Source organism: Takifugu flavidus, chromosome 5 (genome assembly GCF_003711565.1).
Source record: "Takifugu flavidus isolate HTHZ2018 chromosome 5, ASM371156v2, whole genome shotgun sequence".
Lineage (NCBI taxonomy): Eukaryota > Metazoa > Chordata > Actinopteri > Tetraodontiformes > Tetraodontidae > Takifugu > Takifugu flavidus.
In genome coordinates, this window is record NC_079524.1 from 11,733,283 (window position 1) to 11,745,783 (window position 12,501).

The following is a 12,501-nucleotide window of genomic DNA, read 5'->3' on the forward strand; positions in this document are numbered from 1 at the left end:
CCCAGAAGAAGATAGATATTACGACAGCATTGGGGTGTACCGCAAAAGATCATATAATGCGTCTCATTTTAAAATGACAACTTCGGTTATTACTATTCACTTCTAAAGTTCGTGCATCAATATTGATTTTATCTGTCATTGACTGATGTGATCGGTTATGTAGAGCACTTCTGCAATGGCAACGATTCACTGTTTATAGAACGGAGAATAGAAAATAAAATGCAATTTTAACTGTGACGTTTGTCTCTGATGACCTGTGTAACTGGAAAAACTGTCAGCAATTACAATTACAATTTTTCTCTAATGTTTGTCCACAGTATCGTCTAGCCAATGGATTGATAGAAGGTGTGAAATATGCTGTTTAAAGATATTCCTAGAGATGCCCTGATACGGCCCCTGACCAGGAATGAAGTGGTGGGAATGCTGCTACGCTTGACTATATTTGGAGCAGCCACCTACTACAGCATTAAATGGGTCGTCGAAGCTATGGACCCCACCACCAAACAGAAGAACCAGGCCAAGAAAAGGGTACTTGGAACAAAGCATGTTTGGGACTGTATTATTGGACTTAAAAGCGGATCTGGCTATCTAGTTTAGTCAGAAAAGTCATGATTAAGAATTAAAAGGAAATATATAGTTTGTCCATTTAGTTAATATTCTGTGTCTTTGTGTGTTCAGGCAGAGCAGCTGATGAAGAGAATCGGTGTCGAGGGGGTCAAACTAACTGAATACGAAATGAATATCGCATCTCATCTTGTGGATCCTCAAACTATGAAGGCAACAGTTTTAGTCTTTGGCCTGTAGAATTGGGATCATTGAGTGACAACATCTATAATGAATAATGAACAGCCATCTGTTTGTATTTCCTTTCCTTTCCTGTAGGTGACATGGAGAGATATCGCAGGTCTGGATGAGGTTATCAATGAACTACAAGACACAGTCATCCTGCCCATCCAGAAAAGGCACCTTTTATCTGGATCAAAACTCTTTCAACCCCCTAAAGGTACCCTGTTACAGATTAGAATACAAAACAAACAGATTTGTTCGTTTAAAGTCAATACAGTTATCTAGCTAATATTGAGAATATCACAAACAGGGAAGTAGTTTGGGTAAAATGTGGTAGAGTGCGACACATCTGGTGATTCTTGCAGGTGTTCTATTGTTCGGTCCTCCCGGCTGTGGGAAGACTATGATTGCCAAGGCAACAGCTAAAGCCTCGGGCTGCAAATTCATCAACCTTCAGGCCTCGACGCTGACAGACATGTGGTACGGGGAGTCACAGAAGCTGACCGCCGCCGTCTTCTCACTGGCTGTCAAACTCCAGCCCTGCATTATTTTTATTGATGAGATTGGTACGTTTTTGTCTAGCCTTTCAACCTAGCTAAAATGTTGGTGCTGATATTGTAACATGTCCTCTACAGTTTTATATAGGGAGTATCTGAACTATTCCTTAAATTCAAATTTTAATGTTATTTTCTGTTATTTTGTAGGGATATTTTGCAGTAGTTACATACTAATAACTTCTAACTTTACAAGTAGGGTAAGCATCTAATGGAAAAGAAATCATAAATATTTGCAACTCTTTAACATGTCTATTTATGTATTGGATGATGCACATTTACCAACCTATCATCAAAAAGCGGCATCAAACTTAATATGCCGAGGTAGCACAGTTGCTAATTGTTGTAGACATCTCACTAAAAGCTTTCTGGGTTCTGATTTCAGTTTGACCTCTTAAAAGAGGGTGATTTAAAAAAAGTGGCTGTGAGATCTGCGTGTTCGCAGCTGCTGCTGCAGCTCCAGATGCTTCTCTTCATCATAAAAGTCCTTTGGGGCAAAATAAACAAGTTGTCTGGCTATAATCCATTTATTCTTTATTAAACCAGTAATATCAGCCTAATAAACAAGCAAATCGCTCTAATCCTGTTTCATCCCCGTGATATTGCCCACAGTGGGTTTGCTGTTATTTCAGTTTTATCTCATGGGGTTTCCTTTAATGCTATCTCCATCTGCGGTTTTACTGCAGAGTCCTTTTTAAGAAACCGCTCCAGTCAGGACCACGAGGCCACGGCCATGATGAAGGCCCAGTTCATGAGCCTTTGGGATGGACTGGATACCTCCACCACTACCCAGGTTAAAGCACATCCCTGCACCAGTTCTGTTACAGCCCTCAGAGTGGGAGAGATTATAGAGAATAATTAAAAAATCCTGCGAGTGGGAGAGAATTTGGGTGAGATATTAGTAGGAGGTGTGATGCAAAGCAGTTAAAGTCTTCTGTTTGTGAGCATGGTGCTGAGAGAAAGGTGGTTTGACACGTGTTTTCCTATTTGCCAGCACCGATAAATGAATATTAACAGTAATCACGCAGCTTGCTGATCAGTAACGACCAGCCGGTTGATCACTATGTTCCGTTGTGATGCTTCAAATTGTAGGTGATGGTGATGGGAGCAACTAACCGTCCTCAGGACCTGGACCCAGCCATCCTGCGAAGGATGCCAGCGATGTTTCACGTTGGCCTGCCAGTAAGTTAATACACAAGCTCGGGTTGATCCATTTTTAGTCAAATATTAATTGTAGGTGCATGAGAAGTAAAAGGAAACACACTGAACCCCTGTCTCACTGTCTTATGACTGTTGTGCTAAAAAAGGAAATAATGATCTTACACTCCCTCTTTGTTTTTGCAGAACACCAGACAGCGACAGGACATCCTGAGGCTGATTTTAGCTGGAGAGAATGTAAGAAAAGCGTTATTTCAGCCGTTGAGGATCATTTACGCCCTCATTTTCACTGTCAAATCCTGTTTAATCGAACACCAGCAGCAGCTTAATGGGGCGTTTAGACTGAAACATAGGGAAGCATATTTTTGTTTTGCTTCATTTAAGCAGGATTACAGGCCTGCTTGGGATTATTTGCTTTGCTGAAGTGACTAATAAAGTGTGACTGTATTTACATCATCCACAGAGAGTAACATCAGGTAAAGATGTTCTGTTGGTTATCTCTCACCTTTTCCCTCTGAATCTACAAGAAAGCTTCTTCTTTGTTCCACACAAATGAAAGCAAATGCTGCCCTAATGTCTCCAGAGAGGAATGAATCAATAATTAAACACGGACTATGATTTGCAGATTATAGTCTGTGCGTGTTTTCCCCTCCTTTAGATGAGCAATGCCATTAATCTGAAGGAGATCGCGGAGAAGACCGAGGGTTACTCTGGCAGCGACCTCCGGGAGCTCTGCCGCGATGCCGCCATGTATCGTGTCCGAGACTTCGTCCGCAAGGAACAGATGAGGCAGATCGCTCAGCAGCTCCAAGGTGGCTTGGAGGAGGAAATGTATGACTCACAGCCAAACACCCACAAGATTTTATAGGGCAACGCATCCACAGAGCACCTCGTTTCTTCACTCTTACACCTGCCCTCCGTCCGAGGCTACAATAGTGTAGGAAAGCAGATAACAGTCTTATTTGGCCCGATATATGAATGATTTCAGCTCATTAGATCTCCCTTTTTAAGGCGTTTCTGCTTTTGAAACAGCAGTCAATCATTTCTAACGCGCACAATCGGCAATGAGCTCCTCCATAATGTCATTCAGCTGGACGGCATCTTGTTGACAGCTTATATTTTATATAAGAGCTGCAATTTCTCATCTCACTTTCCCAGGATTTAGCTGTTGCTAAGCGACTGTTGTGTCCCCTGTGGAAGAGAAGGGCTCTTGTTGCTGAAAGTGTTCTAAACTTTTCCTGCAGCCTTCTAAAGACACATTTCACACAACCTCATTTTTGCATTGATTTAAGGCAGACGTGCACTCTTCAGTCCGTGTGGCAGCACTTATGTTAACAGGACAAAGTAACTACAAGTGTGATTAGGGATTTGTTTCTCGAAACCAAGCAAAAGTACCATAAGAGGCCATTAAAGGCTCAGTTGTGAAACGATGGTGATGAAACATCTGTTCGACCGTGACGTCAAACACGCAAATCCTAATTCTATTTCTAAAATGAACAGAATGCTAGAATTAATGAACTGTGGGTTCTCACCAATGAACATAGAAACATGATATGACATGAAATAATGATGCTGGTCTTATTGCTGACCTCTGACCCTCTGCTACCAGAGCTGTGGAGGAGGAGCGGTTGCGGCCGGTCACTCAGCTGGACCTTCTCTTCGGACTAGACAAGATGAAGGAGTCGAAGAAGGCCTCGGCTTTCATGCTGCCCGTCGTCCCTGAGGTCGCTCTGGACTAACCTGCAGCACTTTACATGTTCCTGCAGCTCTTGTGACCTCGATCCTTTCGCACACGTCCGGTTCTGCCCCGTCGACATGTGATGTCTCTCCAGCTAAACACAGACCTGAGAGGTTACAATAGAAAGAGATTAACACGTATTCCTCAACAGTAGGGATTTGTGTTCAATTACCACGGAAATACCACAAACTACGACTCCAGTTTATATCGTCTAAAATCCTGATCAAAGGGATTGGATTAAGCATTCGAGATTTATTTTTTTAACGCCGGAGGGTTTATTCTTTATCTCATTTATTTAGTTCAGTGCCCTTTTTTTCGCAGACAAAGATTCGGAGATAGTTGATCATGTAATTAATTACAGCTCCCACGGAGCGCACGTTGTAAATATTCACATTTAAAGGGATGATTTCCACCCATATTGAAAGTTCACTCGCCCTCTTCTCGCTGCTATTTCTGACTCCTCAGAACATGTTTGCAGCCTTGCAGCTAAATCCAATACAGCAGAAGTCAGATGTGACCGAAGACCAAACAGCAGAACAGAATTAAATCCAAAATGCCTCTGCTATGCACCACCGATGGGACTTTTTCTTCCCCCAAAACGAAAAAAACTCCCCAAACTCATCCTTCACGTTGCCAACCCCTGATGAGATAGTGAGTGACGTTTCATTGTTTGGTGAACTCTCCCTGTAACAAGCCTGGTCTGTTGTAGTCAACGTGATCACTGCTGGTAAGAGTGTATGATCACACATTTAGGACATCTGTAAATATTTGTTTGCCTTTAATCAAGACGTGAATGTGCCGAAATCCATCCAGTAGCTCATCACAGACCCCCTAATGTCCTGAAGCTGGAGCAGCTCTACACACACGGTTGTACCTCTGCGTTTTACAGCCTGCATGTTCATATTTCTGATGGAAAATTGACTTTGGAACGAAGCTTTGGGCTGATGGTTCTCTCCATTTCATATTTAATCCCATGAAAAACTTTTTTTAAGCTGTTACTCGTCAAACTTTTCAAAGCTTCTACTTCAGCATTGTTTTGTTTTTTTGTTTTTTTTTTACTTCCGAGCTTTCATGTTCTCTGGGCATCAATCAGGGAGTGACAGCTGCGTCTGTCGCTGCACATCGGGGGTCCCTGTCAGTCCTCTTTTATGCTCACTTTGAGGAGAACTTGACTTGTTTTGAATCCCTCTGTCAGTCTGAAGCCATAACTCCGTGTTCCACCTTCACTATGTGCAACAAACCCAACAAAGTCACAGCGTGTGGCCGTGATTCTGTTTGCAGACCTTTTCTCGCTCGCCTCCACAGATCGGGGGCCACTAATCTGTCGTTCGGCCACCAACACTTGGTGGCACTGTGGCATCATCGGTCTGGAAGGCGAGCGAGGCTCTCTGATCCTCTGGCGCTTGCTGCTTTTCATTAGCGCCCCTCAGGTGACTGTGAAAGGTCGAAACGTTGCCATGTAAACCAGCGACTGTGCACCTGTGGTTCAGTCCCAAATTCTGAATATGATATCAGTTTGTTCGTCGTGGTGTCGCACCAGCGTGTCGTTTTCAGTCATTTTAACCTGGTTGTTAACAGTGTGTTGATATGATGCTGTATTTAAACCTCATGTGTATTTAATACATGATAAAAAAGTAAATATTTATGTTTGTTTTTTTTACAAGAAAAATGTTTTTTCTTTTAATCAAACTAGAGTCCCGCCAGTTTTCATTGCTTCCACATTTTCCTTTTTATTAGTCTCACAGCCATTTCCTTATTCAAGGCCAGTGTGGTCAGTTAAAATGTCACTGACATTAAGGATCACATTAACAAGATTTGCTTTTAATGGGCCATTAAATCCTGTCACCTTTCAACAAAGTAATAATCAATCAAAATCTGTTCTTGTGCGCTGGTGCCGGTGGTGGCCCAAGCTTTAGATCAGCAGGAGGTGCTGACAGCTGAGCGATTAGGACAAATAAATATACAACCAACTCTTCTTGTTTGACTTTGTCAGTGTCATTAAAACAGAATTAATAACGTAATCCCAAATCAACAGAAGACAGGGTAAGCGGTCGATCCTTGGGTTGAATCCACAGAATCCACCTTCCTGTGGACGCTGAGAGATCTCCTGCAGCCTCTGAAGGATGAACGAGCCAATAAAACCGGCCAACAGTGCAACCACCGTTTTATTAACAGCTTCCACCAAAAGCTCAGACGAGTACAACTTGTTTGAGAGTGAAAGTCTTGCATTCCTTAATTCAATAGAGGCAGTATTATGGGATATACAGGTGTGTTGTGGCAGTGCCTCATGTGGCACCAGATCGATACAAAAGCTTAGCGGAGGCTTGCATGAGGGCAGATGGTGAGGCTATATTTGAATATCTCTCCAATGAGAGGAGCACTTCTGATCATTGATCAGTTATTCATGAATTTATTGACGAGTTATTTGTGAACGGGGAGTCAGTCTGTATTCTAATCCTTTTCAACTCGAGGACAGCTCACAGTCGATAAACACAGAGAAAACTGAGGCACAGGCGGTGGGAGATGTCAAAGGCCTCCCGCTGAGACAAAAGCTCGGGCACAGGCAGATTCGCTTCTCCCTGGCCGTGGCCTGACTGTACAGCCGCTCTTGGCGCCTCTCTGATTGGCTCAGGCTTTTATCCATCAGAAAGAAGTGGTGCAGAGAGGCCATAATGGCCCTTCTCTGCTCTGTCACTGTCCGCTGAAAGCCTCTGAGCTATCAGACATGATCGAGCGAGCCCAGAAAAACCAGTGGCAGTTGTTATCGCTGCAACATTTCTCAGCAGGGTGCCCTGGCTGTTGCCCATGTTCAGGGTTTCACACCTAGGATCATTTTTAAAAAAACACAAGCCTTATTGTGGAAGCATAATCAGGAGCTCAGCGGTGCCACAGTGGAAAATGGGCCTCCAGCTGTTTGGCCAGAGAACGCTTGGTTTACTGATTTAGTCTTTTTATCGCATGGGCAGATGCGCAAATTGAAAAGTTGAAAGTCTGCATTTCAAACACTCAGAATTCAGGAACTGAAGTTTAAAGATGGAAATCAGTTAGCTCCTCGTGTGGGTCGGAGTTTCCAGAACAAACCCTTTCCATCAGAGTAAGGTAGAATTACAATCAAGGTATTCTATAGCTTTATATTTATGAGGTATATTTATAATGAAAACAGGAAGGCGGTTGGCTGGCCAGATATGTCATTTATTCTGTCTGAAGTGCTGCATTTTAATCTTATAAACAGCATAAATAAAAGAACCAAAGCAAATATATTGTTGCACTTTTAAAGTCTACTTGTGCACTTAGCTGATGGTTTTATCAAATTCATGTACTGAATCATAAAGGACCCCAAATCAAAGCTGAGAATAAAAGCAAATCAGAGACATATTTAGTGATAATATGTAAAGCTTTTAATTGGGTCTGCCTCCCTAGAGGCAGACCCAATTAAAGTGTGTTGTTATCCTTCTTTATTTTTTTTGATGACGGCAGTTAAATATTTGGGCAATAAATGGTTTAATAACGTGATAACGGGATTTTTTCCCCCCTCATTGCTTTCTCTTGATGTTTTCTTCTCTTTCATGTTGATGCTGAAATTCTCGAAATAAGAAAAGGAAAAGAATCTTTTTGGTTTTCGGTTTGAAATCTGTTCCTTTAACTCTTACACTCGAGGACGTGAGGAGGTGGAAGATGTTGGTGTTTGGGCAGAGAACGTTTCTTTCTCCTCACTTTTTTCTTCATCCTCTTCAGTGTGTCACTTTTCTGGTTTTCCTACGTGTTTTTGGCTCTGTAAATTTCCAACAAGGTAAACCTTCATTTAATCCATCTCTATTTTTGCCCTTATTGTAAATTATAGGTCATCAGGATTCACCTCAATCTTTAGATTTTCTGCTATCTTAGCATTCGGATCTGGACAGAAGTCCGCATGTGCTGACTTTAGATATGAACTCTAGCTCGGGTCAGTGCTGTGAAATGATGAGAGGAGTCAGTTAACCTGCAGCTGGAGGGTTTGTTCCCTTCATCCCCCCACTCTCTGTCTCGTCTTCTGTTCTTCCCCAGTCCAGGATCGTCCATGCTGACTCTCCAGATGGGCTTTGATTCTTCCATCTCTTGTCTTTAGTTCAGTCCATCTTTTTGTGCCGGCTCTCCTCCTCCTCCTGCTGCCTGTTGGGCCCAGTAGGCTGATCCGCTCCTTCATTCATGTTGATGATCATTGCTGAACTCTCCAACGATGATGCGGACCAGGATGTCCTGACGACGTTACGCTGGACTCTCTGGACCGTCAACAGCAGCTGTGGACGAGCAGAATGTCCCTGAAGACAGAAACACGCGTGGAGTTCTTCCATCTCCAGTCACAGCTGTGTGCATGTGCTGTAAAACATGGTCATACTGGTCATACAATCATGTCTGTTTCCCACCCCCGTGTAGAGTTCCATCCAGCTGTGGGGGTCTGTGCAGCAGCCCCGGTGGGTTGGGGGACTCTGAATGTCATCGAGTGAGTTTCTGACCTATATTAAACCTCCCTGAATGAACTCTGCAGGCGCTGAGGGCTCTAAAGGGAACACTTTGATGATGCTTGTGTTATTTATGTGAGTGCTGCTGTAGGGGAAAAAAAAAAAAGTGAGTGAAGCCAGAAAAGCCTGGATCACCCCAGGATGGACAGTTGCAGCAGGAGGAAGTTGCTCATGTAGTCATCACATTAAAATGTCTCCGTAAATCAGCTCATCTTTGTGTATTCATGTCTTTACGAGACACAGGAGCTACAGATTTAAAGGGGAGGCGATGATATATGCTGCAATAAAAGCTTTTAAACGATTTTCAAAAACTTCCGATTTGAACCTGCGCCCTGCAGCTGCCGCAGCCTCAATCGCATTAACAGGAAGCTGCATTTTAGTTTGGCTTTTGCCCTCATTTGTGAGCAGCCTGCTTTCTAATACCTCAACACATTCCCTGATCATCATTAACACTGGTGGCTTTACATTCCCCACGTATGCATGTGATTATGGAATTTTTATTGATGTCATTATAATTCTATCAGTAAGCGTCATGTTTATAGAGGCTCTCAGGCATAATTATACATAATGAGGCAGCAAAGTCGCAGCAGGGCCCCCCCTCCCCGTGGCTAGAGCTGTCTGTTTGAAACCTACCTGCAGAGAAGAAAACTGCAGATATCTGCTTTATGTTCCCAAGACTGGAAGCCCCAGCAGCTCAGGTGGAGCCAGAGGCTAAACCGCTCTGCTGTCATAAAGCAGAAGCAGTTCAGTCTCGGCCATCTTCTTCACTTTTGAAGACAAAAGTGTTCAGGGAACATATTCGATTTCAATCTAAACAGAACCAATTAGCCAGTACAGCACAAATACACAGTCGCAGCACCTCATGCATCAAAATTGTGAAGGCAATCTGAGTGGAAGCCAGCCGTTAAGGCTTGAAGCTCTGCAGTGGGGGACATAAGTCTTTTCACCAACCTTTCAGTTTGGCTGAAAATGCTAAAGATTGATGGCGGCAATGAGGCAGCGTGAAAAGGGAAAAACAAATATGCTGAACGCTCGGCGGTGATTTCAGTCATTGATGACAGTAAAAAGACAATTAAGTCTGAAATTTAAAAAGAAGAATGTAAATAATTATAGCCAACACCAGGCTGATATGAAAAAAGAAGTGGAGCTGTTAGTTTGCAGAACATGAAAACAATGTTTTAAATCACAGTCGATGCTATTTGAGGCAAGGAGGCGCTTTTCTAGATGTCATTCCAGATTTGTCGGCTCCACCGATGCACTTGTGTGTCCGTGTATTCACAAATGTCTCATCTTTAGATTTGATAAGCATATTAATCTGTCGCCAACACTAAATGTTGCTAATTACACTTCAAACATTCAGAATCGACCGTTATGCACATAAGAGCTGATCGGAGACTGAATAGGGGGTCAAACAGGATGAATCTTTCACATGCTTCCTGTATCATTAGCCACATGAAGCTAACTAGCTTTTCAAAAGCTCCCTGTCTTTAAAATTTCTGAATATAAAGAAGCCTGTTTTCCAACCATTTGGTCAGGCTTGTTTGTGTGGGGGAAAGAGGCCTAATTACAAATATTAGTCACCGCAGTGAGAGCTTTAAGTTTAGAGCTTCAGTGTTTCTGTTCAGGGACTTAAGCCAAAATTGAATTTGTGCCTTTGAGACACTTCTGTTTTGTTAAAGATTGGAAGCCTCAAGTGGATTTGCCAACACAACATACTCAATGGAGCTTTCTACAGATGGTAAATAGCAGCTGTGACATCACAAACGGGGCGTCGCCATAAATAGGAGATGACTGACAGCTTCGACCCAGCGCGGCGGCAGCAGGTCTCCAATCCTGTGATTTCAGTGAACTGAGCTGCCACTAATCTGAAAAGTGAAAGACAAGTTGCATACTTCCGTTGGGTGCAGAGCGATCCATCTTTGCTCACCATTCATCTTTCCCACCTGCTTCGTCTCGCGCCTGACCAGATGTGGAAGACGTGTCTCCAGCACAGCAGCAGCAGGACAAAGCTCATCTGAAGGTGTGTTTCTGTCTTACCTGATGTAAAGAGGTGAACCAGCCCATCTGGACCGCTATAGAGGTGAACCAAAGGGAGTTGTTTCCACAGGAAAACCTTTCTATTCGAAGAAATCCTCCAGAAAGTATGAGAGCGTCTCCGACCTCGTTACTGGGTAGTCGTCAACACCAATAAAATGACATCAGCATAACAGCTTAAAAAGGAAACATCATAATCACAACTCTGTCCCGTTCATATTCGCCAAAACCGTCATAAAATATTTTCCATGAATCAGTCATCTGCTTTGTATTCCAATCTGCCGCATATGCAGAAGATAAAATAATTACTCCACCTTTTAATTTGATCATAAATCTCTTTAATCTCCTGTTTCATTACAGTTCTGGCAAGCTTTGCCAGACCAGCTACAACAGTGCCATTTTTATTCCTACATACACACTAAACCCTTTCTGCTCTCATTCTGCTAATTTCAAATTAAGAATAAGACGAGACCAGGCACAAATAAAGTGATTCACCAGTGAAACCAAGCTAGCACAACATGACTGGAACAGATAAATGAAACCTGAAAGTCCTTTCCTTTCCCTCCCGGTTGCTTCAGCGATTAATAATTCCTGTAATCTGCTAGTTGCAGATATGATTCTGACCCAAAATGTGAACAAGCTACTCTTTTTAAAATTCTGGCTAATGCTTTTCTAAATAGGTCTAATGACACCCTTGCTGTCACCCATTGAACATATACAGTATCCTTCCTTCCGTGCTTCCCTTTTCTTCTTGTGGAATTGAAATGAAAGATCGGGGGGGGGGGGGGGGGGGGGGCACCATAGACAGCCGCCAACAGTCCGCCAGCAGCGCCGTCAGTCCGATGCTCCATCTAGAGACATGTCAAAAGGCAGCTGGTGGCGTTCAGGTAGCTGTGGCAATACAGGCGAGGACAAAAAGCAAAGAAGCTGCTGAGGGGAGCGGAGATGGGATAATGACGGCTAATTAATCATGCACCGGGAGGTCATGTAGTTCATTTCTGAGACACGGGAGCAGCAGGGAATGACTCATTCCCCCTGAAGGCTCCACACAGGAAGCAAATGAATGAACCGAGATGCCGTTATCGCAGCCAGAAGCTGTTCAGTGGCACCAGCCAGTGGTGCTATTCCAAATAAAATATGACTGACACGTGTCCATGGGTTACAGATGTGGGCATCTTAGCTCTGAAGGAGATTTGGATTTATATAAAGGGCACCATTCCAAAATGTCACTGAAGCCTTTGATATGGTTAATCATGAAAAACCTTTTAACTTGATGACATCGATGACCTGGTCCTCTCCTGTCAGAGCTCAGCCGGGTTCTCCTCTGATCTGTGGTACCAGTGGCGCTGCTGCCGGTATGGAAGTGTGTGACTTGTGCATGGTTTTGTGTTTGCCATCTTTTTTCCCCCCTGTCTTTGTCTTTTTCTTTCCCCCACTGTGGACCAAAAGTCTTGGATAAAGACTGATTTGAACTGAATTAATCATCTGACACGCTCAAAGATCTGAATCTTAAAAAGCAAAAAGAAACAAATCCCATCTACAATGGCAGCTCAGTGTTGTACTATAGCCTTAAAATTGACTCAGAAATCTACCCACAATTCCAGGAATTTCCACCTATGTCATGGGTGATGTGTCTCACCTCAACAGAGGATGCTTTGTTTCCTAATTATTATGATCCATGTTGTTTCAATGTCAATTGGTTAATTCGACCAAAAATAAGCTACAAGATACA

The 12,501-nt window shown here is 43.1% G+C and overlaps 1 protein-coding gene across 1 annotated transcript; it reads left to right on the top strand.

The window, feature by feature from the left end:
• The first annotated feature begins 354 nt into the window (after nucleotides 1-354).
• atad1a (ATPase family AAA domain containing 1a) lies at nucleotides 355-6,207 on the top strand. The gene is made up of 9 exons (XM_057033279.1): nucleotides 355-528; nucleotides 679-777; nucleotides 883-1,003; nucleotides 1,152-1,352; nucleotides 2,027-2,133; nucleotides 2,433-2,522; nucleotides 2,685-2,735; nucleotides 3,157-3,329; nucleotides 4,108-6,207. The coding sequence occupies exons 1-9, from the start codon at nucleotides 355-357 to the stop codon at nucleotides 4,235-4,237; spliced, it is 1,146 nt and encodes a 381-aa protein (XP_056889259.1). The 3' UTR covers nucleotides 4,238-6,207.
• Nucleotides 6,208-12,501: the final 6,294 nt, after the last annotated feature.

Excerpts from the sequence above, each read along its gene's own strand:
- atad1a (XM_057033279.1), top strand. The coding sequence starts at position 355 with ATGCTGTTTAAAGATATTCCTAGAGATGCCCTGATACGGCCCCTGACC. Across the intron at positions 2,523-2,684 it reads TGTTTCACGTTGGCCTGCCA|AACACCAGACAGCGACAGGA; the intron begins GTAAGTTAATAC and ends TTGTTTTTGCAG. Across the intron at positions 3,330-4,107 it reads GGTGGCTTGGAGGAGGAAAT|AGCTGTGGAGGAGGAGCGGT; the intron begins GTATGACTCACA and ends CTCTGCTACCAG.